The 25,503-nt window shown below is 39.0% G+C and overlaps 4 protein-coding genes across 8 annotated transcripts in view; 3 read left to right on the forward strand and 1 right to left on the reverse strand.

Annotated features, from left to right (window-relative positions):
• LOC108900204 (adenylate cyclase type 6) overlaps positions 1 to 3,019 on the forward strand; it is a 36,508-nt gene extending 33,489 nt beyond the window's left edge. For both annotated transcript variants that reach the window (XM_051071322.1, XM_018701138.2), the window contains exon 24: positions 1 to 3,019. In XM_051071322.1, coding sequence (XP_050927279.1) covers positions 1 to 129 — 129 coding nt within the window. In that variant the 3' untranslated portion in view covers positions 130 to 3,019.
• On the reverse strand, positions 2,184 to 8,293 carry LOC127142573 (testis-expressed protein 49). The gene is made up of 6 exons (XM_051071324.1): positions 8,177 to 8,293; positions 7,034 to 7,109; positions 6,446 to 6,571; positions 5,207 to 5,383; positions 4,971 to 5,094; positions 2,184 to 4,884 (listed from the first exon to the last, which is right to left on the reverse strand). The coding sequence occupies exons 3-6, from the start codon at positions 6,534 to 6,536 to the stop codon at positions 4,836 to 4,838; spliced, it is 441 nt and encodes a 146-aa protein (XP_050927281.1). The 5' UTR covers positions 6,537 to 6,571; positions 7,034 to 7,109; positions 8,177 to 8,293; the 3' UTR covers positions 2,184 to 4,835.
• Positions 7,169 to 13,274, forward strand: LOC108900207 (polypeptide N-acetylgalactosaminyltransferase 6). The gene is made up of 11 exons (XM_018701145.2): positions 7,169 to 7,457; positions 8,019 to 8,429; positions 8,558 to 8,730; positions 8,984 to 9,133; positions 9,378 to 9,612; positions 10,424 to 10,541; positions 10,622 to 10,822; positions 10,935 to 11,066; positions 11,457 to 11,558; positions 11,946 to 12,104; positions 12,300 to 13,274. The coding sequence occupies exons 2-11, from the start codon at positions 8,053 to 8,055 to the stop codon at positions 12,411 to 12,413; spliced, it is 1,761 nt and encodes a 586-aa protein (XP_018556661.1). The 5' UTR covers positions 7,169 to 7,457; positions 8,019 to 8,052; the 3' UTR covers positions 12,414 to 13,274.
• On the forward strand, positions 12,570 to 25,059 carry LOC108900208 (glucose-6-phosphate 1-dehydrogenase). Of its 4 annotated transcripts, XM_018701146.2 has the most exons (14): positions 12,570 to 12,714; positions 14,550 to 14,643; positions 16,912 to 17,033; positions 18,893 to 18,930; positions 19,022 to 19,130; positions 19,791 to 20,008; positions 20,192 to 20,350; positions 21,263 to 21,388; positions 21,627 to 21,720; positions 22,671 to 22,857; positions 22,990 to 23,225; positions 23,390 to 23,466; positions 23,719 to 23,811; positions 23,905 to 25,059. In XM_018701146.2, the coding sequence occupies exons 2-14, from the start codon at positions 14,622 to 14,624 to the stop codon at positions 23,993 to 23,995; spliced, it is 1,572 nt and encodes a 523-aa protein (XP_018556662.1). In that variant the 5' UTR covers positions 12,570 to 12,714; positions 14,550 to 14,621; the 3' UTR covers positions 23,996 to 25,059. The 4 variants fall into 4 exon arrangements, with proteins under 4 accessions (XP_018556662.1, XP_018556663.1, XP_018556664.1 ...); XM_018701147.2 differs by lacking the exons at positions 12,570 to 12,714; positions 14,550 to 14,643 and adding an exon at positions 14,653 to 14,821; XM_018701148.2 differs by lacking the exons at positions 12,570 to 12,714; positions 14,550 to 14,643 and adding an exon at positions 14,676 to 14,825.
• Positions 25,060 to 25,503: the final 444 nt, after the last annotated feature.

Raw genomic sequence — 25,503 nt, forward strand, 5'->3', positions numbered from 1 at the left:
GTGACCACAGACCTCTACCAGGTGCTTGCAAGCAAAGGGTATGTGCTGGAGTGTCGCGGGGTTGTTAAGGTCAAAGGTAAAGGGGAAATGACAACCTATTTCCTGAACGATGGACCACCCAATAGTTAGCAGCCATGGCAGCAGCAGCAGCAGCAGCAGATGCTGGGATGATCCCCCCACTGCAAGGACACAGCACCACTGAGCGAGGACTCACAGTGTGAGCGAATGGCTAAAAAACTAGAGACGCCATCAGTTGAGTCCCAAGAAAAGAGGAAAAAAAAACAACTTTTAAGACTTCTAAAGGAAAGTGTTCTTGATGAGAGGAAAATGTTCTCGTTTGGCAGCCATTTTGGCCCACATACATGTTGAAGGACAAGTGTTTTTCTCATGTCTAGCCTCTCTCTCAGGCTTCTTGAAAGATGCAAAGTCTGTTTATTTAAAACAACGCCTTTTAGCCTGTGTCAAAAGAAGATTAACGCTGTACATAAGGCTACTTTTTATTTTACTTTGTGTTTCTTTGTTTTGTTTTGTTCAGTAATTTTTTTTTCACATGAATTATGAACAGGTACTCATATTTTGTTTCTGGATTAATTATTTATTTCTCAATCTCGATGTTTTGTGCAAAAGGTCCTTTATGAAAAAGTGTGAATACATACGTGCACAAATATCCAGTTTATTACACGTTTATAAGTGTGTATGTACATGCATATTTGTGTGTGTATGACTATATGTATAAACTGAGGAGGAAAATATTGACCAAAGACTAAAGTATTTACTAAAAGCAAGGCAAGACATGTTTGATATGTTCTCGCTAAAGTCAGCAATGACCACCACCTCTGTTTTTTAGGCAGCAGGCCTGAACCCTTTGTCTTTTTTGCCCGACTGCTGTCAGCAAAGGTTGCTTCATTATTTTCATGAAATATGTACAATTAATTTATTTATCATTCAGGCAGCAAAGAGCTGATCACATTAACTCTAAATTACGATATTGCCCTCAACCTTTAGACAAAACTACTAAAGACGGCTAAGGATGTTATTGGAAGATGTTATATCTGAAATCTATATTTTTATCTCCGCGCTCTCTCTCTCTCATTCTCTCTCTCTCTCTCTCTCTCTCTCTCTGAGGAGTAGAAGTAGCTCCAGCTAGGATTAGGATCCTCATCGTCATCATTTCATGTTCAGATTGGTTCCTCAGAGCTTGAGCAGCCAGTGCACAGCTGGTTTTCAGTCGTAACAGTATGTTGTCAGCGACTGCTCCTTCCCTTTCAGAGAAGTATTTTTTGGTGCAAATGGAAATGAAGGAACTTCGGATCAGAGAGTTGTTCCAGAGCCATCGGGGGGAGGGATGGAGGGGGTCAGGGTTGGGAGGGGTGGGGGTGGGGGCCTTGGATTTCAACGCAGTGGTACCACACAGCCAGATTCTTCTATGAAGAAGAAATAGATGAAGGAAAAAATATATATATTGATTTTGACTGAATACTGTGCTTTGTAATCCTGAAGGGGCATAACTATTTTCACTGTGAGGTTTTTATGATACAACAAAACTGCTTTCTTGCCAAACATAACTGCTTTGAAGCATGTCTGATTGTGGTATCTTGTTTTCATTTTTATTTTATTTTTTGTTTGTTTGTTTTAACGTAGGGTATTTTGTATCACTTCTGTATCCTTCATTTGTATATTCTTAATGTTGTTATTATTATTATGATGATTCTGATTAATTATTATGCTTATTATGATGATTTCATTCCAATGATAAGGATCAAAGACCAGCACGCTTTCTTGTAAAATTGCCAGTTGTAAAGCTCAAGCTCACTGGTACCAACTGATCAACTGCAGCCAATGAATTCTGCTGTTCAATCCTAATGTACATTACAGTATTTCAACTGGCGATAGGTGTGATCATGTATAGTAAAGTAATAACCATTAGCTGCCTTTGCAGCAGAACCCGAGTGGTGTATGCTCACATAAGCATAGCAGTAAACACACACATATACAGATGATTCACTGTGCTTTTTTTTTATGTATACCACTACTGCAGTATTGTAAATCTCAGTCAGGCTTTAAGGTGACCTCTCCCTTCCACACACTAAACTTCTAAGCAGTAACAAATGACATCCCTGATATAACAGTATGTGAAGAGGACAGGCAGAATTAGTAGGCCGACACACATATTTCTTTTATTAAACCCCCCCACACACACACACACACACTCAGTCTTTCAGCGAAAAAGTGAAAATGCTAATAGCTGCGTTCAATTGCCTTAAGTTAATATAAAACAAATCCTACAATAATACTGAACAGGAACTGTGCCTGCTTACCCTGTCTGGACTGCTGATGATTGGATGGAGAGAAAGGGATAAGGGCTTGTCGAGAATAATTTTCCAGTGAACATTGTCATCATTGCAATGATCTCGGTTTTCTCTGGCTTCAGCTTTTGTAAAAATTGGGAGAATCGGCCCTGACTTAGCTCTTCCACCAACACTCAACAATGGCAACCAACAGTTGATCATGTTTGTACCAAAGCCAGCTCACGCAGCCTTGTGCTTATCGGTCGGTCCCTCCTGTGCAATGATTTTTGGCCTCGGCCAATGGTGGGTGCACCAGAGGACAGTAATGTTAAGGGAGATCACCAACTATAACGTGAACTGTGACCAATGAAGAGTGATTCATATAAGCAGAGAGTTTATAGAATGGACATGAGTTTCTAAAAATGTGCATTGTATGTATTCTATTTCTATTGGCTGTCCATAGAGTTGTGTTGATTGTTAACTCTTGGGATGTTTTTGGGGGGAACAGGAGAGGGGAGGAAGGTTGTCCCCATACTACTGAAACAGTGTTTTGCTCAGGCCTGATGAATCCTTCCGTATTCGTTTTTGTTTTATTTGTATTTTCCCTGAGTTGGAGGAGTTGAGAGGGGAGTGTTTTTTGCAAAGCTGAAGGACAAGAAGAGTTGAGGACTATGACAAAGAGAAAAATAACATTTCCCCTTGAAGAAAAAAATAAAAAAAAATCAATGGCTGTTTTGTGTGGTCATATAATTTACTAATCTTGTTAAATGTACCACAAATATATATTACATGTGCCTTATAGGAACAGAGGCCAAATGCAATTATTTAATCATTTTGCAATTGTAGAAAGTGTGTCTCATACTTACTAGTCACAGCTAGAGACTTTTAATTTTTAAAAGATTGTGTGTGTGCTGACTGTTTTATTATGATACTGTATTCAATATCCCTGCCTTAGATGTGTTAAGAGTTACCCACACAGGCCATGCAGCACCATTATAACATGTATGAGACAACAAAAGGCTGCGAACAAAGATATTCTCAAAGGTAAGTGATTGTAATTGTATGAAACATAAAAAAGAGACACCTTGTTATTCATCTCTCACTATTTTTACTGTGAAATTAACAGACTGTTGAAGACTACGCCATTGACTGTGGTGGACTAGGGTGGACCTATTGAAGCAAATCACCATGAGAACAGTGACACTGCCACTAATGGAGAGCACCTCAGACTTAAGTCAATATTATACAGCAGAGCAGAGCTGCAGGCTCAGTCCAGCCTGTACCAATCAACACATGAACACGTGCTGCTTTGCACCATCTACAGGCAAGTTAAGGTAAGCAACAGCCTGTGGAAAAATCTGCCACCTGTGGATAATTGGTGCACCTTCCCACCAGTGAAGTCCGTGCTTGTACCTGTTGTACCTGTTGTACCTGCTTGTACGTGTAGTTACAGGAATATCAGGCTGTGGTTAAAGAAGTATTTTCAAATTCTTTACTTACAGTAAGTAAACATAGTAATATCACACAGTAAAAATACTCTACCATGAAATGTTTGTCATCCTTGCATGAAAAATGTCTTAATCTGTTGTCAAAATAGTGGCCAGTTCTTTTTCTCAATTGATTACAGCACAGGGCAAAACTCACCTACTAGGTTCCATCAAGCTGTGATTCAGTCTAGACACCTAAAACCAGTGTCCTCCTCTTGCCCTATATTTCTGTTTCAACCAGAAAGACAATCTGGATCTATCAGTTTCCTGTACTGTTACACCTCACCTGTAAAGGTGACCAGGTATTCTCCCTGTGATGAGTGTGCTGAGATAGTGAGGTTCATTCATAGTCATCTGACAGAACTGACCATGAATTCCAGCCAGATGATCACTGACTCCAACTGATGTCCTTCACAAATTTTGCTGAACAACTGAGCATTTCTTGGAAATTGAGAAAATACTTTCAAACACAGTTACACTTCCTGATTTTAGACTCCCAGGACCCCTGCTGTCAATCAGGTAAAGAAAATTGCATTGTCAATCAGCTAATCTCAACCCAAACCCAAAAAACCCCTCAGTAGTCCATTATTTTCTAAAATCAGGGCAGTACAATCTCACTCTTTCTACAGACCACTCCTGCAATGCCTTTGAACCCACAGGTCTGGGACCCTTGAAAGGAAGAAAGTTGACTTCTTATTTCTTATGTCAGATAGACTTGTAACATGCACCTATCAGCCACAACATTGAAAACAGCTGTCGGTTTCAGTGTTTTGCTTTTCAAATAATGAATTTGTTCAAACTTTTATTTATCTCCTCAATAAGCAACCTGTAAATTTTAGTACCCACCAGAACTTATTGTGAATATTCATACCGCTAGGCTTCCAAAAGTGATAAATAAGTTCTTACTTTAGGGTACTTTGTCACAGTTCAATTAATTCCTTCAGTGTGAAAAATAAATTGATCATTAATCATTAATGAAGGAATCAACAAAATAAAGCATGAAAAAATCTCTACAAATATATCTATCATCAGTTTAATTTCAGTGAAGAAGAAGAAATCTTCAGAAAAGGCTGAACTCTCGGTCTGTCACTGACATTTCTTTAACAAATCTGTAAAAATAACAAGTGGAGATTACTCTCAGATCTGGAAAATATGGTTTTAAAAATCCAGTATTATATTTAGGAATGTTACCCACTTGGTCATCTCACTGTTCTTTCGGGGAAACCGACTGACTTGCATCCATGGTTCAGGACTCTTGGACATCATCCATCCATACTGCTGGCTGTCTGTCAGGGGCATAATGTAGAGCTGGTTGGGAGCTGGGGAAGAGAGGAGACCAAGACTTTCACCATGCACTTGCCTTGTCACTAGGAACACAGCTGTGATCTGTCAGACCCTTAAATTATGTCTCACTTCTTTACATCTGCTTACATCTGGGTGTTTGAACCCGCTTGACCATCTCTTTGTATCGCTCGTGGCTCCCGTGGTGTATGTCAGTGCTGTAGGGAAGAGGCTGGCGGGAAATGTTGCATATGTCTGCACACCTGAGGGGTCCCTGTTGTTTTTGAAGGGATGGGGGCAGTCCTGCTTTGACGTTAGTCCTTCCATCTGTAAAGAAATATGTTACTACAGTGTATATCAGTCATTACTTGGATTACATTAATAAACCAGTGGCTGTTACAAAAGACACAAGAAATGAAGAAGTTCAACTTGAGTACTTATTTACATATTTTACCATGAGTGTATTCCAGGAGATTTCATAAAAATGTATATTATATAAGATTCTGCAGAAGGATGATAAAACTAAATTTTAAAGGATACAGCTACAGTCCTTGCTCACTTTAAACCTTTGATAACTCGTGTCCTTTGTGACTTTTGTTAAATAGGGTCTAGAGCTGAAACAATGAATCGACAGAGAAATAATCTGCAACTTTCTGATGATAGATTGATAGTTTCAGTTTCATTTTTTTAAAAAGTAAATCTGCCAAATGTTCCCCAATTCAAGCTTCTTAAATGTGGGGTTTTTGTCTTGTGTGATTGTATGCTGAATAGCTTTGTGTTTTGAATTCTTAGTCAAATGAAACAAGCAATTTGATGACATTTGCCTCTGGGAAATTGTGGTGCACATTTTTACAACTGTTTCTGACATTTTATAGACCAGTTAAACAATTTATCGAGAAAAAGACTGGTTATGAAATGAATGATTAATTGATCATTGGCATTAGTTGCAGGCCAAATAGCGACACAACATGAGTCAAAGTGACCATAAAGACACACAAAATGAATACAACATTTGCAGCAAAAGAACCTCAGAGACACATAATCACAACAAAGAGATGCAAACCTTTGTGGTCAAACAGAACAGAAACTGAAACCTTTTGAGTCTCCACAGAGACTGAAAACAATCACAAAGAGATTACAACACTGAGGAATGGGGACATTCAAACACGTCTGTGCCCAGGGGCCTTGAGTTTTATAATCCGTACTTGTCAAAGATACTCCAGGGCAACAAACAGCAACATGCACGCTCATATTAGCAAACATATCCAATCACTTGTTAACGTTAACGCCACATGTAGCTTTCTGTTTCTGAAAGACTTTATGAAGAATTAAATAAGTATTATTATCATCTACGAGCGAGCTAAAGGTTGCAGCTCCAGCATCTCTTACCCTGATGATGAGACGCTCCTGCAGAATTCACTATCATTTTATCGCCTATTGGGTTTTGATAACCCAGGTGCGTTAAACCGAAGAAGGCCATAGCGTGGCACCGTTCGTGTTTACCCGGTAACAAACCTGTTTGAAACCGAGACACGCAGAGAAACAGACAGTGTAAATAAATCACAACTTTTGGTTTAGGTGTAACCATGGCAACAAGTCCAGCCTACCCGAGGGACTTTTGCTCTCTGTAATAAAAAAAACAAAAACAAAGCAAATTTTACACATTTGTTTGACTTTCTTCTATTTTATTTGGTTTAATTGTTCAACTTAAGTAGAGATGATGCTTCTCACAGGTACTACAAATTTGTATCAATAAAGAGAAGTACACAATAATACAAATTAAAACAAATACTTAGGGTAGTACTACTACTACTATAAACAACAACAGCAATACTACTACCACTACTTCTACTACTACTACTACTACTACTACTAATAATAATAATAAATAAAGAGGAAGGAGACAATAAAACAACAACAATAAAACATTTATTTTATACAGTTACAAATGTTAGGGAGTCATTGTAAAAGTGTCACAGTTTCCAGATGCCCTGCAGCGATTGTGGAGTGGCTGAACATTTGAGGGTGCCTTCCTGATGAAATGAAGACGCAGCTACAAAGACAAGGAGAGTGTGTGAAGAAATTATTCATTAATGTTGATAAATCTCTTAATTAATGCTTGAAACCCGCTTATAAAAACTGACTTATCAAGGTTGCAAATATCATCCCTGTCTCAGCTTCTGTTTCAGGTGAGAAATGTGAATAATGAATGTGATGTGTGACGTGATGTAGCCTGGCAGGTTTGTTACAGCTGTGAACTGAGCTCACAAGTATTTCTATGAAGCATTAGACTGGTTTGAGCTTGGAAGAAGTGGTTCATTCTCTGTGGCCAAGTACTGATTCAGTATCATGAGGAAGGAGAACACAAGTGGAGGACTTTGTTCCCTGCAGCTAAAGTATAGTAAGTACAGATTCAATAGACTTAAAAAAAAAAAAACATTTTGTGACAAGTTTATACTTTAATGTCTAGTTCAGAACTAATACAGTTGGCTTGTCATGGCAATAAGTATTTTTTCTTATGTGTTTATTAGGTATTTCTATTAGGACAGATTTCATACACAGAAGTTATGAATTGTTCATTTAACAACATTTTTAATTGCTGTGATTTTAATACACTGTGCAGTAGACCTATGGTACACAGACATAAAATGATATGTGTACAGTTTAAGCTAGTAAATTCATACAAAAAGTCTCTTAATTTGTATATTATTATTATTATTATGGATACTATATGTATGTATATAAGTTGAGAAGTTCTCTGCAAACATTCTGTCTTTGCTAAAATGTTGTACTGTGCAGCATGATTTCCAGGTGTCTTAATTCGAAAATGGATTGAATTTATGTTAAATACATTCAAGTCACAAGGACAAATAACACTCACTGGAAGAATGAGGATCACTTGCTTTTTAATAAAGATGTTCATGTTTTCTATAATGATTTATTTTATGTTATCTCTTTTCAGTTTTGTTTTAGGTCGATCCTTCCCTGTGCATACCATGAATATTTTTTTCCCTCGACGCACCTTTCTGAAAAGGGTTGCAATTTCCTGCTTCTTGGTTTTACTTGTTGTTATTTACTACAACATTAACTACACAGCATTACCACAACCATCGTCCCTACCTGTGGCAGGCGTGGCAGGTCCCAGTTGTCCACTCGGCTTTTACACCAAAGAGGAGCTCGAGCCTCACCTTCAGAGGCCTCCCCAAGATCCCAGGGCACCGGGTGCAAATGGCAAACCCTTTGTGTCACATGGAATGACACTCAAGGAGCACTATGAGAAATTACATGGCTTTAATAAAAACCAGTTCAACCAGTTTGCCAGTGATCATATATCTCTGCACCGTGATCTGGGCAAAGATACCCGGCATCCAGAGTGAGTTTACCTGTTCCTCCTTATCTTTGAAGGTGGTTAATAACCACTGACACTGATGTCTAATTCTGGAAAAAAAAAAAGTGCAGCTTGCTAAAAATACCTGTTAACTTTGAGTTTGGCTCTGACAGCTGTTTGGAACAGAAGTTTTGGCACTGTCCTGGCCTTCCTACCACCAGTGTGATCATAGTGTTTCATAATGAGGCCTGGTCTGCTCTGCTCAGGACAGTCTACAGCATCTTACACACTGCTCCTGCTGCCCTGCTCACAGAGATCTTACTGGTGGATGATGCCAGCACAGATGGTGAGTGTCGTCAAGATGCTGCATCAGTAATTCATAAAACATCCTTAACATTTTATTCTGTACATGTACATGTACACACTTGTATGTCATCAGTGGAGTATATTTAAAGTATCAAAAATAAACATATTACATACTACAAGCTGCAAAATGGCTCCTGTGATAATATAATATAATGTAATAGATGACACACTAACAATACTGCTGTTTGGATTTGTCCCTCCCCAAATTTACTTGTTGATTCCTCTTTCTTTAGATCACCTGAAGACTCGTCTGGACGAATATGTGAAGCAGCTGAAGATAGTGCGTGTTTTACGACAGAGTGAGAGAAAAGGCTTGGTTGCAGCCAGACTATTGGGGGCACGGTCTGCACAAGGACAGGTCCTCACCTTCCTGGATTCCCACTGTATGTATCCCATAATATTTTCATGCAGGGCTTAGATGGAAGTCTGCAATAATTATTAGTTTTTTTTCTAAAGGCTAGGCACTTAGTAGACGTAAATGGCAGAAAGGGAGTGAAAGCTGATGGAGGCCCTATAGTGTCTACATTCAACCAATAACCTCTCAGCTCCACCTCTGATTGTGACGACTATTTTTACTGACTGACAAATAAATACTGCACCTACTGTATCTTCTATATTCCTTAATAGGTGAATGCTTCCCTGGATGGCTGGAGCCTCTTCTAGCTCGGATAGCAGAGCAGCCTACCACTGTGGTCAGCCCAAAAATTGCCATAATTGACAAAGATAACCTAAAGTTCAGGAAGCCAGTCCCTAAACCGCAACATTACATGCGAGGGAATTTTAAGTGGAAGCTCACGTTTGGATGGGAGGCCGTCCCCAATGAGGAGAAGAAGCGAAGGAAGAATGAGACATATCCCATCAGGTATTCAAGTATACACATACACAAACTAGAAAAGCAAACTTCATTGGATCCTCTAAATCTACTGCTTTTATCATAGGACGTTTGATGTGAGTCTTGATTCAGATCTGCCTCAGATACACATTGTGATTGAAAGTCACACCAGCTGGCTGATGGCCAGCATGATATTCAGACAATATCATTATTGTGATAAGGAATGAATTGTGCAAAGTAAGACTTGTGACCCCGGCCATACAAAATCCCATCAAATTTAGCAGGAGTTGGATATAAGGACATCCAAATATCTTATGCATCCAATTAAGTGGGGTGAATGAGAAGGAGTGGTCAAAAAAACTATAGAAATAGTAAAACATCTGCTTGGACAGAAAAGAGCAGGGTGATGATAGATTTCTCTTGGGGCAATTTATTCAAGAAGGAAAAGGTCTTGGTAACATATTGTGCTTCATACTGTGTCTTCCTGAGAGTTAGATAAGGAAAGAGATACCACTCATATGTTGTTATGAAGTTAATTAATATGAAGATGGATTAAACAACCAGTTAACTTAGCTTAACTTGAACAGGCAGCAGTAGACAGCTAGCCTAGTTCTGTCACCTTTTGTTTAATCTGAACAAAATCTGAAGTCTAACAATTCACAGTTTTAAGGAATGAACAAATATCATTTGTTACTGAACTTTAGAGCAGCTGGTAAGCAGATTTTGTTTTACCTTTGTTCAGAGCCAGGTTAACTGATTCCCTCTTGTCTTCACCTACACGCAGACATGAGTGGTGTCGACTTGGTCGTTGAATGTGACCGATTTTTTTTGGATTTTGTAGAACGCCTACCTTTGCTGGTGGCCTGTTCTCTGTATCTAAATCATACTTTGAGCATATTGGGACATATGATGACCAGATGGAGTTCTGGGGAGGCGAGAATTTGGAGATGTCCTTCAGGGTAAGAGGTTTTCAGTGTTTTTCAAAATATGTGTATGGTAACAGCTTCTTACCTTGTGCTGTGTGTCCTCTCCATTGCAGGTCTGGCAGTGTGGAGGTCAGCTGGAGATTATTCCATGCTCTGTTGTAGGGCATATTTTTCGCAAACAGAGCCCCCACACTTTCCCCAATGGATCCTCTATTGTCACCCGCAACCTGGTCCGCCTGGCTGAGGTCTGGCTGGATGACTACAAATGGGTCTTCTATCGTGCAAACAGAAAGGCTGCTTCCATTTTTAATGAGGTTAGTACAAATACACAGCATCTTTGCAACCTAGGAAGTCACATCATATATATAATGTTAAAATGCATACTACTCCACCATGATGTGTTTCTTTTGTCATTTTTCCCTTCAGAATTCATTTGGAGATGTTTCTGAGCGCCGTACACTCAGGGAGAGATTAAAGTGCAGGAGCTTCTCTTGGTACCTGGGGAACATTTATCCAGAGGCCTACGTCCCCGACATCAGGCCTGTCATGCATGGACAGGTGAGTTACTTCATCAGCATTTAATTATCTCTCATTGGTCAATCATCTCTCTATAGTTTGCATTTCTAAAACATACAAGTATAATCAAGAGGAGACCTAATAATAGACTGCATAGGAGTCCTTTGATTAGTAAAAGAGAAGAATGATTTGTTTACTTGTCAAATGTTATTTACTTTAAGAAATGTAGTTTATTTCAACCTAATGATAGATTTCCATTACATGATTTGAGTGAAGTGAATCGCAAGTGATTGAGTTATTTCAGATATTTTCTTACCTAAACCTTAAATTTAAAATTACATATACATTATCGATGGAGATCCAGTCTGTGGTATAAAAAAGGCATCTGGAACACTGTTGGCTGTTCAGTTAATGTGTTTTTTTTTTCTGCAGTTGGAAAACATTGGTTGGAGGTGCTGTCTAGATGTGAAGAAGACAAATAAGCGATGGGAGCCTGACAAAAAAGTCAAATGTAACAATAGATGTGGAGCACAGGTACGCTAACTTCTGTTAGGTCAGTGGTTTCCAACCTGGGGTTTAGAACTGAGAGGTCACTGTTTGAATAAAGGAATGAGAAACTGTGTTCTGTCACACAAAAAAAATAGTTTATGTTTTTTTTTTTCCATCAAATTTTTACTCTTGTAAAAATACTGGATACTCTCTGCTCTTACGGACTTAAAATCCTCCAGAGTAGGCACTTCAACTCTTAACTTGTGTCCACACAGTGGTAACAAGTAGAGTTTTCATTCTGAGCACTCACAGGTTTGAAGGGTTGGGAACCTGTTTCAGATCAACAAATCAAGCTACTGTACGGTTTAAAATGAATTTATGGCAATGAGATTACCCCAACTTAAAAACAGTGTTTGTCTGTGTTACTTGTAGTATTTTGAGTACACCTCCCATCGAGAGGTACGACTCAGCGCTGACGTTGACTGGTGTTTACATGCAAACCCTGGAGAAGCTATGGTATCTCTGAAACAGTGTCGATTGAAAGGGGAAGTAACCACAGCAGCATCTGAGCAAGTGTGGACCTTCACACAGGTACAACCTGTATTTCTGCAGCAACTCGTGTTACAACACTGTTCCTGGTTGCACAGGGAAATAATGAAATTTACATTTCCTCATTCTTGTCACTCTATCTCTAAACTTTTTTTTAAAAAAATCTCTAAGTGTAAATGCAACCACCGTAATCACGCCAGAAGATCTCACACGGCTTCCATTGTTTTTTTTTTTCAGACAAAGCATCTGAAGAATCTCTCGTCAGGGAAGTGTTTGGCAGTGAAAGGACAATACTTGATTGTGACTAAATGCAAGTCCACCAGACTTAGTCAAAACTGGAACTTCATCTGACTTCATCTGACAGTGTTTTGTACAAAAGTTGTTCAGCCTTAGCTAATATGAGGCTTAAGCAGACTGAGTCAAACATTCACAAAGAGGGGATTTTTTTTAATGAGAATTAGCCTCTTGTTTAGATAAATTCAGGCTTCCGCAGGCTCATATTAGCTTCGGCTTAACTTTAAAAGGCATTTTGCACAGAGTGAAGACCGTGGATTATCAGTTTCACAAGGAAGTCATCACTTTATGGCCGTTATGAACAAGAGGGATCATCAGAGTGACCAGTATCTCTTGCTTTCAAAGTACATCTGAGCATGTGAGTATTCATTTAAAAGGATAAGTTTCGTGATATTGCATTTTTTTCTTATGGTCAGCAACTCCCATGAAAAGACCTAAACCAACAATAAACTGATCCTGTCACTATGTTTGTAGCTAAAGCTCATTCATGTATGCCATAGAGCACCATTGTTGTCCACACACACACACAGTGTTTGTCCAAACAGCCACAGTGTTATACTGAAAGACATGTTCCTTCATTACTATGAACACAAGCAGTGTTTTTTATGTTGAGTCAATCATGCATACACTGTTCTGCTGCTGAAAATACTCCAAATGAGTTTTAATCCACAACTGGAAGTACTGCTCAACAAATGCACTATTTTCTTTTAATAGCAACATCAAGGTGCTCCAGAACCTGGTCTGATCATCAACTCCATAATAAGTTTGACATTTCTACTATTTATCATTCTTGAGTTATTGTGTACACAAGACACACAAGACTGTGTCTGCAGACAGCAGCGTTATGACATAATGTCCGGCATACTATGTAAGCTACCATGTTGGCAGTAAATAAAAATGTGTAAAAAAAAAAAAAAAAGAAGAGAAAGAAAGAAAAAAAGTTATTTTTAAAATGTTTCTTGATAAAGGGTCTTTTTTTCCTTTCCATATTTTGTTTTGTTTCCTAATACTCATCCACATTGTTGTAAAGAAAGAACTGCACAATTTTCATAATGGACAGTGTGTGAGCATGTAGGGACATAGATCTATTTACACACATTATGGGCAAAAAGCAAGTCTCCATTATGTAAATTATTCATGGTTATGGTTACAGCATTGAGGGATATCTGAGTAGGCTGAACAGCCCCAGGCCCAAAGCCCAAGAGGTCAGGGGGTCTGCGATTCTAGTGTCAGTGGGATCAATACTGGGGAAAAAAAAAAAAATCCAACACATGTTGCTGCTGTTGTTTGCATGTGTACAGTGTTTACTGAATTCACATAATGATAATTTGCCACTGATAACTGCATTGAGTTCCAACTTCAACAGATAGTAAAAAGATAGTAGTAATTATTAAAAAGAAATTCCGCCTGCTTGGCAGATTATTTGGTGGTAATTAAAATACATTCAGAGGCAGTGCTTTGATAATACATTCACCTCATTAATCATAACACATTGCCACTCCCTTACATGATAGTACATGAGCTGCCTTAAATAATAATACATATTGTTATCAGTGTTGTTTTCTGTGAGCCTGGTATCAGACTGAAACCAGATTTTGTGGTATCACCTGCCCCTAATTCATATTCACTCAAGTTGCCTTGCCTGCATAGCCAGATTAACCAGCTGAGGGGAATTGGGACAAAAACTTGTTATTGGGCCTCAATTGATCCCCACCACATATGTCACTGTTCCCCAAGACAACCAGAACACAAGAAGTACTCTAAAGCTGAAATGATTAATAAGTCAATTTGTTGATCAACAGAAAGTGAATGGCAACAGTTCATTGATTTGGTGGTCAAGTCATTTTAAGCAAAAATGGCAAAAATTAGACCTCTCCAATTTGAATATTTTGTAGTTTATCATTGTTTTATGATAGTAAGCTAAACATTTTTGGGCTTTTGTCTTTGGGTGAGACAAAATGAAGCAATTCTAATGTGTTCGCTTGGGCTTCAGGGAATTACAATGGTCCTTTTTCACTATTTTCTTATATTTTATTAAAGAAAATAACTGACAGGCCCATTGATGATGAAAATACTTGTTGTTTGCAGCCTTACAGTACTCTTAGAATGGAATAATACCACTTTACCACCATTTTTTTTAAATCATAATCTGTGCATGGAGAAAGTTTCTAAAAAATGAATGTAAATCTGTAGGTTTGTCGGGGGTGGAGCATTTCGAGGCCACGCCCCCTGCAAGCGTCGCTGACGTCACTGGATTCGACAGTGATGGGAACTCGAGCGAGCGCTGGTGAGTTTCTCCCAAACCAATAAAATCTCTCAATTCTGCTTTGTCATTTGAACAGGGAAGTAGGCAGGACCCATACAAGATACGCACCACCAGCTTCGAGTTCGAGTAAAGTCTGTATTCAGTCGTCCGGGCTTGGTTAGGGTTTATCTTCCAGGTTTATCATCTCGTTAACGGACCTGTGAGTAAGCAGTACTTGTCGCTTTACCTCCGTAACTTAACCGTTTGTTTTATTCGTTTGCATGGTGTAGCTTGCCATTTGTAAGCTAGCAGTTTGTTGCTTGTCAAGTCATGTTGTCATAACAGCATGTGGCTCATGACAGGGCGTTTTGGTAATAGCCCAGCACACGTACAGTATCGAGGAAAAAGCTGTGGAGCTCAGTTTGATAGCAGCTCTTTCCTCCTGGATGTTAGTAGCTAACTATGCACGGAAGGACACTTCATGAGCAACAAAATGTCAGCCCGTGTTATCTTGATATGGTAGCCTGTGGTATCCAGCCTCACCCCGGTGTTCTGCAGTAAGGTTTAGCCCTCTAAATAGGGGATTTGGTGGAGGATTTGACTAATATCATTATAGTTTGTTGTGTGTGTGTTTCAGGCTATTTCTGGGCGCTGTAGTGACCAGCTTGACAGAGGTCCACGTGCCATGATGTCATGATAATATGCATGTACTGTATTAGTCAGTTAATTGATTAGTAGTCTGAAGAATATTGACCAGCAGCTATTTTATTATAATCGGTTAATCGCTGAAGCCATATTTTAAAAAACAAAAATTTGAATGTCCGAGGCTCTCAAATATGAGAATTTGCAGCTTTTTTGTGTGATAATATTTTCTGCTAGGCATTTCCCACCGTTTTCTGATGTTTTACAGACCAAATGATTACTCAGTTAATCAAGAACATGTGTAATTGCATAGTATGTTGTGTGCAGTGGATGGTTTTTCTCTATTTTGTACCAAAAAGAAAGTCAACTGTCTCTGGTCGTGTCGTTAGGTGACATGAGAACAAGATACATCAATTATGAAAATAATCATTAGTTGCAGCCCCATATGCATGACTGTTGGTGTTGAATTATCATAGAGCTTTGCAGAGATTTGCATTGCAGATTTTCAGTCATCAGTACAGCCTGTAGACTCTGTTAATGGTGAACATAACCCAGTGATGCAATTACTGAATTTAAAAAAAAAAAAAAAGAAAAACTTCCTGATTTGGCTGACTCAATGACTCAGGCAATCTAAACTTGTTCACTCTCTCAAATATGCTCCTCCTTTTCTTTGAATGTTTGATAGTGAAGGAGGAAGTAACGAGGGAAGAGCTTTTGCCTATTTTTGTCCATTTACAAATCATATACATTTTACATAAATTACTATACAAATTATTGAATATATATATATATATATATATTATTCATTAATTTCCTTTCTTGAAATGTCAGAAAATGATGAATACTGTCCACCCCAGTTTTCCAGAGCCTTATACATTACACAGTGAACACAGTGAACATCAAGGCAGCGTAAGTGTTGTCAGTGTCGGTGCAAACATAGATAGAAATTAAGCTTCAGTGGGCAGCTTATGCAAAACAGAGGGAAAACTTGCTGGCTTTATATTTAGCCTATTTAAATTTCTCTTAAAATAATTCAGGGTACTACCTACCTGGAGCAAAAACCCTTAGAAGTCACATATTGGAGAGGCACTCAAATTTCTTCTGACATTTTCTTTTAATAAATCACTAGCAGTTCAAATTAAGCATGAATTATAGTTAAGAGAATAAAACATGCCAGCACATTGCTTATTGTTTGTTTGTTGTATGCAAGACAGTATCTCATCATCGCCAGCCAAATGTTGGGGAATTTTCTGAACACTGTTGTTTTACATAATTGTCAGAGGTACCCACCAGAAGGTCACCTGACCACACCTCAGACAGAAGAGGAGCAACACAAGCAGGTGTAATCACTTTACCTTAACAAGAGGTTATGTGTGCTACCTCCCTCCCTTTGTTCTTTGTTTGACCTTAGCTGTGCTGTGTGTGCTGTGATCCTAGCGTAAACCATACACTGACACATAGAGGAATCTACATAGAAATGAGAAAAATAAAACTGCTCCTTCCTCACCTGTGGATCTCTCAAACACCTCAGTGTTTCCATTATGTTTAGAACATAACACACCTGTTAGGTAAGGTAGTAGTCTGTGTTTGTGTTTCTTGAAAGGTGGTGTAACATGTAACAGAACAATGAGGATTTTTTTCAAACCAGATTGTCTTTTCTCTCTATAGAGAAAATGAGCAGCATCCCCCTCTCTCGCTCCGAAGTGTTTGGGGAGCTGAGGAAGGAATTGCATGACGATGAAGAGTTCCATCAGTCTGACGTTCACATCTTCATCATCATGGGAGCATCGGTGAGAGCAGGAAAAGTCTACTTAGTGGTTGATTATGTAAGGTGTAAAAATGAGAACTGATAAGGCAATGCATGGTTGTGAAATGAAAAGGCTAATCATTTGGAGCAATCTTCATCAAACAAAAGTTACTGATTGAAGGAACATAATGAAGCTTTTAGGACAAACCATGGGCAAGACACCTTTCTCTCTATGTTCCTTTTATTATTATTTTTGGCACATTTACAGTGTAGTCAATTTAGGCAAGAATCTTTGGCCACAATTTCAAAGAAAGTGTGTTGAAATCCTTAAAAATACTGCAATAATTGCACATGATCTGATTAAGGAAATGTTGAAACTGATTTCACTGAGCTTCTGCAAATAAGCAGAACAAGTAATGTGAGCTTTCAAAAGCCTGGAATTGAGACACTGAATACCTCAAGGTTCCTCTTTGCTTATGTCTGATATCTGACTAGCACAGTCATAATCAGGGCAGGATATCATTAAAACTCATTTAAAACCTGTGCTATTGTGACTAGTAGTCACACAGTCCTTCCTTTGCAGACCATAAGCTTGTTTCATACAGAATTGATCAGGATTTTATTAGGCAATAAGTTGATGCATCCCAGGAATCTAAGAATGTGAATGTCCCTTTCACTGGTTTCCACTTCCTCCTCCATACTACTCCAGGAACTAAAACCATTCTGGGTATTCTTAAAGTCTTTTTCTTGTGTCACATTTCTGCTGTGAGCAGTTTTGTTCTCACTGCCCAAACCATATTTTTCTGCAAAATCATTTTTCAAAAGAGCTATTTTCATTTTTAAAGATGCAGTTTCAATGACTGATGCTGTGGTCTTTTTCAAATTCAGCCATGCTACAGTAATTCATATAGTAACTCATTTGCTGTGCCTTTCTTTCCCTTGCACTGTTTGCTCTTGGGTGCAGAGAGTGGCGCTGCTGCTGGTTTTTGCAGTGTCACTGACTGTCAGCGTTTTTCTTTCAGTGTGATACACAAGCTGGGTTGGGCTGTGTGTAGCTGTTGGTTGTGCTTGTTTTATGCACGTCTGTCTTGCTGCAGCTGTTTAAATGAGTGAACTGCAAGCTACTCCTTCATTTCAATAGCCCTTTCACGAATATTACCAAGTGAATACACATAGTCACTTTGTATAGGATATTATGCAAACCAGAGCAGTTCCAGTGAATGGCCAGAGAGACGTGTTGAGTTCCTCTCATCTACAATTATTATTTTAAACCCGTAATCTTAAACAACGTATCAGGGTTACAAGTTCAGGAATTCCCAGCTGAGGAATAGTGTTTTAAAGGGAGGTGTCGGTATGTGATTTAGGCCAGCAGTACACTGTTATGGGAATTCATTTTAATTAAATTGACTTGATGAAATTCTTGACTTTTATTGATGGATTTATTAGTGCCTCCTCTCAGTGTCTAATACTGGCATACACAGGCTATATATGGTATACAGTACTGCAAATTATTTTGTCTTGTTAAACTTGTCAGTATTAAAAGATTATTGTGTTACATTTACTGTTGCATTAAAGCAACACGTTCTTCAGCATGAGGACTGTCTTTGTCTCCAGACTGTGGGTTGGTGGTTGGCACTTGTTTCCAGTTGGATTACTAAGGTTGCGCAATTCCTCAATAAGCCAAAGCAGTCTACTTACCTGTTGCCACATGGTGTGGCCTGCAGCACTGCAGCATCTTGAATCTCTTGTGTGTAGTGGAGAATAATCACCACTCTGGCATAGAGCACTGGGTAAAAAAGAGCACAGTAACTCCAAACCACTGCATCAACCATAAATGATTATGTGCATAACCTGTATTTTTAAGGTGAGATCATATTTCTGACTGTGTGTTTCGACCTGTAGGGGGATCTGGCTAAGAAGAAAATCTACCCAACTCTCTGGTGAGTGAACCTCTGACCCCACTGAAAGGCTTTTACATGAATAGCACAGCAGAGGGTGTAATGAACCATATTTTCCCATGTTCTCTCCCAGGTGGTTGTACAGAGACGGCCTCCTCCCTGAGCAGACACATTTTGTGGGCTATGCTCGCTCTGACTTGACAGTGGATGCGATCCGGACTGCTTGCTTGCCATACCTGAAGGTAAAACTGTACATGTGAGATACATCTTTTTAAAAATCTCTAACAGATCCTATATCTATTGGGATTTACAGCAGATAGTGGCAAATAATACAAAAAGACTGTTAATAAAAAGCCTTTCAAAACAAGAAAATAAATATTGAAATAAATTAAAGGAAAGACACCAATCATGTCCAGCTGAACTCAGTTTCAAGGTATTTTCTGTTCCTTCCTCCCATCCCATTTTCTCCTCTTACTCCTTCTTACACCATAACAGCGTGAAAACAAAGTGGCAGAGTGAACCTTTCCTCTGGAGTTGGTAGAGACCAAAAACGGGGGTAAAAGTAGAGTGAATTTGAATTACATTCATCGGGTGGTCAGAAACATGACTTCAAGTGAATGATAATGTTGCCCTCATAACTCCTGGATGTGTAGATAAGCAACTGTTTGCTAACAAGTTTGCCATTTCAACTTATGTCAGCATTGTACAGCTTGTTTCTGCTGCCCCCCAGTGGCTGTAAAAAGTTATTGCAGGTTTACGGCTACTACTTCACAATCAGTCCATTTAACCACAAGCCTACATGTTTTGTTTTTTTTTTTAGAGACAAAATAAATCCTGCCATTTTTTCACAGTTTTTTTTGTATCTGTCATGCATGCATAAATGCTCTCATCCTCTGGCCCAGGTGACGGATACAGAAGCAGAGCGGCTGTCGGCCTTCTTCAGCAGGAACACGTATATCAGTGGGAAATATGCTGATGAGGCTTCCTTCGCCAAACTCAACACACACATCCTGTCGTTGCCTGGAGGAACCGAGGCAAACCGTCTCTTCTATCTGGCCCTGCCGCCCACCGTCTACCACGATGTTACCAAGAACATCAAGCAACACTGCATGAGCACAAAGTCAGTGCACACACTTCTCTTATTAACCGTTGCAAAAGGGCCTGCACCTACAGTATATCCCGAATTAAGTGGAATTTAAACCTAGCTATTTCCCATTAAAGTGTCATTGTGGTGATGAGTCAGGAAAGAAGACTTGATCTGTTCATTCTCTTCTCTCTGTGGTTGTGCATGTATGTTGTGTAGAGGCTGGAACAGGGTGATTGTAGAGAAGCCGTTTGGACGTGACCTCCAGAGCTCAGAGGAGCTTTCCGCTCACCTCTCCTCCCTCTTCACTGAAGAGCAGATCTACCGTATAGATCACTATCTGGGCAAAGAAATGGTGCAGAACCTCATGGTGCTCAGGTAAGAAAATCATCTTTGGATAAAGTTTCTGTTCTTTTTCTTGCGCTTATTTATTATATAAGCCTTGTAACGATTATTATTGATTATGATTATTTTTAATAATTTTTTTATAATTATTACCATATATAATAACGACATCCAATAGAGTGAAATACAAAAAATAAAGTGGGTCATCATATATCAGATTGTGGAAGAGAGATGTAATAGTCAGAAAATCACAGCAATTACCAAAGCTATATTTAACAATACCACCAAAAATATGGAGGAAGATAAGCTGTATTACATGGAAAACAAGTTACTTGGAGTAAGTAGTCTTACAGAAAAATACAGCCGTCTTTTTTTTTAAACACCTGTCATTGTTTGTATTCAAATGAAGTTACAAATTATTTGCAAAGATCATGCAGCAAAATTGGACTGAAGTCAGTAAAAGCATGGACACCATGGTTATGTCAGAGCAGCCTTTGTTTAACAAAATTATTATGTAATATAATATAGAAGTTGTTCAGTAAACACGTAGATTTTATACTGTATGTAAGGATATTCTTTTACTTTTTAAGAATTTCTGGGGTGCAGATGGATATAGTTACTGTGGTATTGTTTGATTTATTGGGAAGTAAAAGCATTTCTCCCTGTGATTCTTTTGTGGACAAATAAGAGCTGCTTCTTTTTTAATTTCACCCTAAAACAAAGATCTGCTGTTGAGTTAAGGTCATTTTAATTATGCAACACTTCAGTTTCAGCTGGTTTATGGTTTAGAAAAAGCCCCTGTGAATATTACACAAAGTAAATAGAGACTGGCCTCTAATGAAGGACAAAACAGAAGATAAATGTTTATGCATGTTGTCATGAACAGCTGTCCCTTGCTCTGTGTGTGCTGCTGAGCGGAGAACAATCATGTGATGTTCGTTGCAGATTTGGGAACCGAATCTTTGGGCCGATCTGGAACAGGGACAGTGTGGCCTGTGTTGTCCTCACCTTTAAAGAACCATTTGGCACTCAGGGACGAGGAGGCTACTTTGATGATTTTGGCATCATAAGGTGAGAGGAAATAAAGTTTTGTAAAAGAAAAGCTTTATCTATGAAAGGTAAATCATTAGCAGTTTACTGCTTACTGATAAATTAATGATGTGTATGTTTGACAGTGTTGTATTAACAGTACACACAGAAAATCAGCACCAACACATGATCAGTAATAATTTCTAATCATCATGATTGCAGCTGTCACATTCTCCTTTCTGTCTTTTGTGTGGCCACCTGTTGCTCTTGTCATGATCAGAGATGTCATGCAGAACCACTTGCTCCAGATGCTCTCCCTGGTTGCCATGGAGAAGCCAGCCTCCACCAGCTCTGATGACGTCAGGGATGAAAAGGTACAAAATCATCTCCCAGAGACCAAAAACACTCATCACCTCCTCTAACACGACAGAAACGGAGACATATGTTATGTTAGGTTTCACTGTAAGTTCTCGAAAAGTAGTTGAGGCTGGGATTTAACCTTAGTGTCAGAGAGAAGCACGTTGTTATTATTTCTTCAGTTTGCCTGTTAATGCAAACTCAGAACGTCCTCCATCTTTACCTGTTGTCTGTACAAATTTAGTATAATATCCATTTTCACTGCACTAATTCCATCAGTGTTGCAAGAGGTCATGCCAGATGCTCAACTTTTTACCTCAACAGTGTTAAGCCACCATGAACAAAACACTTCCTTCTTCATATAGAGCAGGTCTAGATGGTACTCTTTGAAATTATAATATTTACGAAATTGAGAGACAACAATTCCTGCCATAAGCAAGCAGTAGGCAACAGTGTCAAGGAAAAACTTCCTTTTAAGAGGCAGAAACCTTGAGCAAAACCAGACTCAGGATCAACCGCCATCTGCCTCGACTAGTTGGGTTAAGACAGGGGCTGTAACAACAGCCATTGAGCAGGATCGTAGGGACAGCAGGAGGCATGCCATCAGAGATCAGACTCCACAGCTCTGGATGCAGAAATACCTGCAGAGAGCATCAGGAGATGAGGAGAGAGACGAGCATGAAACTCCAGGAGAGGATGATATTTTTTTTTTATTCTGGTAAAAATTTAGAGTGTGAAAACATTTCTGTTAGAAAAGAGCAGAACAGTGAGGATAACATGACTCCCTTGTTGATGGAAGTAGTTCTGTGGATGTACTCTGTATTATACTAAATATACTATGTGGGCTGTTGTAGTAGGCTACAGGTATCTCCACCTCCCTCTATGTATTTTTGTTGCTTTTCTTGCTATCATTTGACTGCTATATGTAAAAAATGGACAGTATCTTACTACATGTTCTCCATTGTAGGTGAAGGTGCTGAAGTGCATCACTCCAGTGTCCATGTCCGATGTGGTGCTGGGTCAGTATGTTGGGGATCCAGAGGGTGAGGGAGATGCCAAACTGGGTTACCTTGACGACCCCACAGTTCCTAAAGGATCAACTCAGGCCACCTTCGCCACTGCTGTGCTCTATGTGCACAACGAACGCTGGGATGGTAAAAATACTCTGCCCTTTAAAAAAAAAAAAAAAAAAAAAAAAAAAACTGTTCACAAAACAAATATTACTAATGTGACATTTTCATGGGTTCTTTCATAACGCATTCACATAAAATCTCCCTCCTCCTCAGGTGTTCCTTTCATCCTGCGCTGTGGTAAAGCTCTGAATGAGAGGAAAGCTGAGGTGCGGCTGCAGTTCACAGATGTCCCGGGAGACATTTTTGGAAATCAGTGTCGCAGGAATGAGCTAGTGGTGCGCGTGCAGCCCAACGAGGCCGTCTACGCCAAGATGATGAGCAAGAAACCTGGTGTCTACTTCAGCCCTGAGGAAACTGAGCTGGACCTCACCTACAAGAGCAGATACAAGGCAGGTTCTAGTTGATTTATTTCTGCATTTCTTGTTTGATGTATTTAAATCGCTGATTTTATCCACCCTTGAAAAAAAGACTTAAATTATTAAAATGAATCATCTGTATTAATCAACTCATCATTTCAAAAAGTTTTCAATTAAAACCAATGTCTTGTTTTCAGGATGTGAAGCTTCCAGACGCTTACGAGCGTCTCATCCTGGATGTCTTCTGCGGAAGTCAGATGCACTTTGTACGCAGGTCTGTGCTTGATTTCCCACCAATGTTGTCCCATCTTAACACTTGGAAACTAAACCTGTGTTCATGTGACAGCGTGTTGCGAGTGCTTCATGTGAGCTAAAAGTTCTGAACACTAGATGGTGCCACAGTGCATATTTTTGCTGTCTTGGCATGGCAGAGTTATGAGTTGTAAAGACCTTGCATGGTTTATATTTTTGTTGTATGACAGCTCTGTTTTTATGACCTCCACTAAATGTTGACTTGTCTCTGCAGCGATGAACTACGGGAAGCGTGGAGGATCTTCACGCCTCTCCTTCATCAGATTGACAAAGAGAAGCCAAAGCCTATTCCATACACATATGGAAGGTAGGACATGTTGTTTAACTATGCCTTTAACTGGAAGAGAAATTCAGTACAGAGCATCAAATGTGATTATTTCTGGTTTTTTTTTTCTTTCAGCCGTGGCCCAGCAGAAGCGGATGACCTTTCAAAGAGAGTTGGATTTCGTTATGAAGGCACATACAAATGGGTCAACCCTCACAGACTGTGAATTGTGATGAGATGAGGGAGGGAGTAGAGGTAGGGATAGTAGGAGGGGTGAAGCGGGGTGTCATGTTCCAATACTGGAGTGTTTTTGAGGAAGGTGTTTCCACTGTGTGGATCCATCAGAGTAGCAGCAGAAAGAAGATATTTGAAGAAAAACAAACAAACAAACAAACAAAAGAATATTTCTCAGGTATAGAAATTATTCAATGGACCCAGTTCATCAGACATTCAAAAGAGAATTATGAATTTAGGCAGTCATCATAGACTTATACCACAGTTTTGGTGGTAGTTTTTTTCATGCACTCACAGCACATTTCTTTATTTTAATCTAGAGTTGGAACCATGTCAGATGGAGTGGGAACAAACAAAATAACTGTCCGATGAACTGTTTCTGCGTCCATGTCTCCATGAATTAAGTCTTAAATTGTCAGGATGGTAAATGGAATAACTGTAACAAGAACAAGAGCAGAGCAACAAAAAAATCACTCAGCCTGAGTCATGCTCACCCAGAGTAAGTACTGTACTGTACCAAAGATGGTAGCTGAACACAGCAGAGACGAGGAGCAACAGGAACGATTGTCCACCAGCTCGACCATAACCATTGTGATTGTAATACATTTAAGCTTTGACTGTGTTTGTTAAGCACGCTTAGTGGAATTTACTTCTGCAGCTTGCATACTCTTATTTTTGCCTCCTCTGCCTGGGACCAAGGACATCATGGCTGCTCAAGATAAAATAGACTGGTTTTTAAAGGTCAATGCGGGCAGTTACACTTCAAAACATTCATACTGGAATAGTCTTAAGTGTCCTTTTGGACGAACAAAGTGAATTCTTGTTTAGTAGCCTCCATCTGAGCTTCATTTCCTTTTGTTTACATTTTTTCCAGAGTTATTTAAGTTGCTGATTTTCATTCCATATTTCACTAATATTGAGACAGCAGCGGTGTCTGCCAGAGGTCAACAGTGAATGTCTTTGTAATGATGTGCTGTATACTGCTGTTAACTGCACACTCATGTAAAGCTAGCTACATTTCCACAACTTGTAATAAACTAGTTTTGCTTCTGTTAATGTGTTTCATGTTCTGTGGCACTGGTGGTTCTACACTTTGGGAATATTTAGATTTACTTTCTTGCCCAGAGTTAATGAGAAGATTGATCCCACTCTCTTGTCTGTGTGTGAAATATAAAGCTAGAGTTAGCATGTATCTTAGCTTAGCATAAAGACCTGAAACATGAGGAGACAGCTGATCTAGTTTAAAAAAATCTGCAACACCTCTGAAGCACAATACTACTTAACTATTCTATTACTACTCCATTACAACACTACTACTTTATATACTATTCTATTACTAAACTACTCTGATAGTTTACTAATAGAGTATCACATTACTGAAGTAATTTAAGTACTAAACTATTCTATTGGTAAAGTACTCAGTTATTTTAGTACTAGAGTATAAAATTACTTAAGTAACCTATTACTAAAATACTGTGTTACTTTAGTAATGGAGTATTC

Source organism: Lates calcarifer, linkage group LG6 (genome assembly GCF_001640805.2).
Source record: "Lates calcarifer isolate ASB-BC8 linkage group LG6, TLL_Latcal_v3, whole genome shotgun sequence".
Lineage (NCBI taxonomy): Eukaryota > Metazoa > Chordata > Actinopteri > Centropomidae > Lates > Lates calcarifer.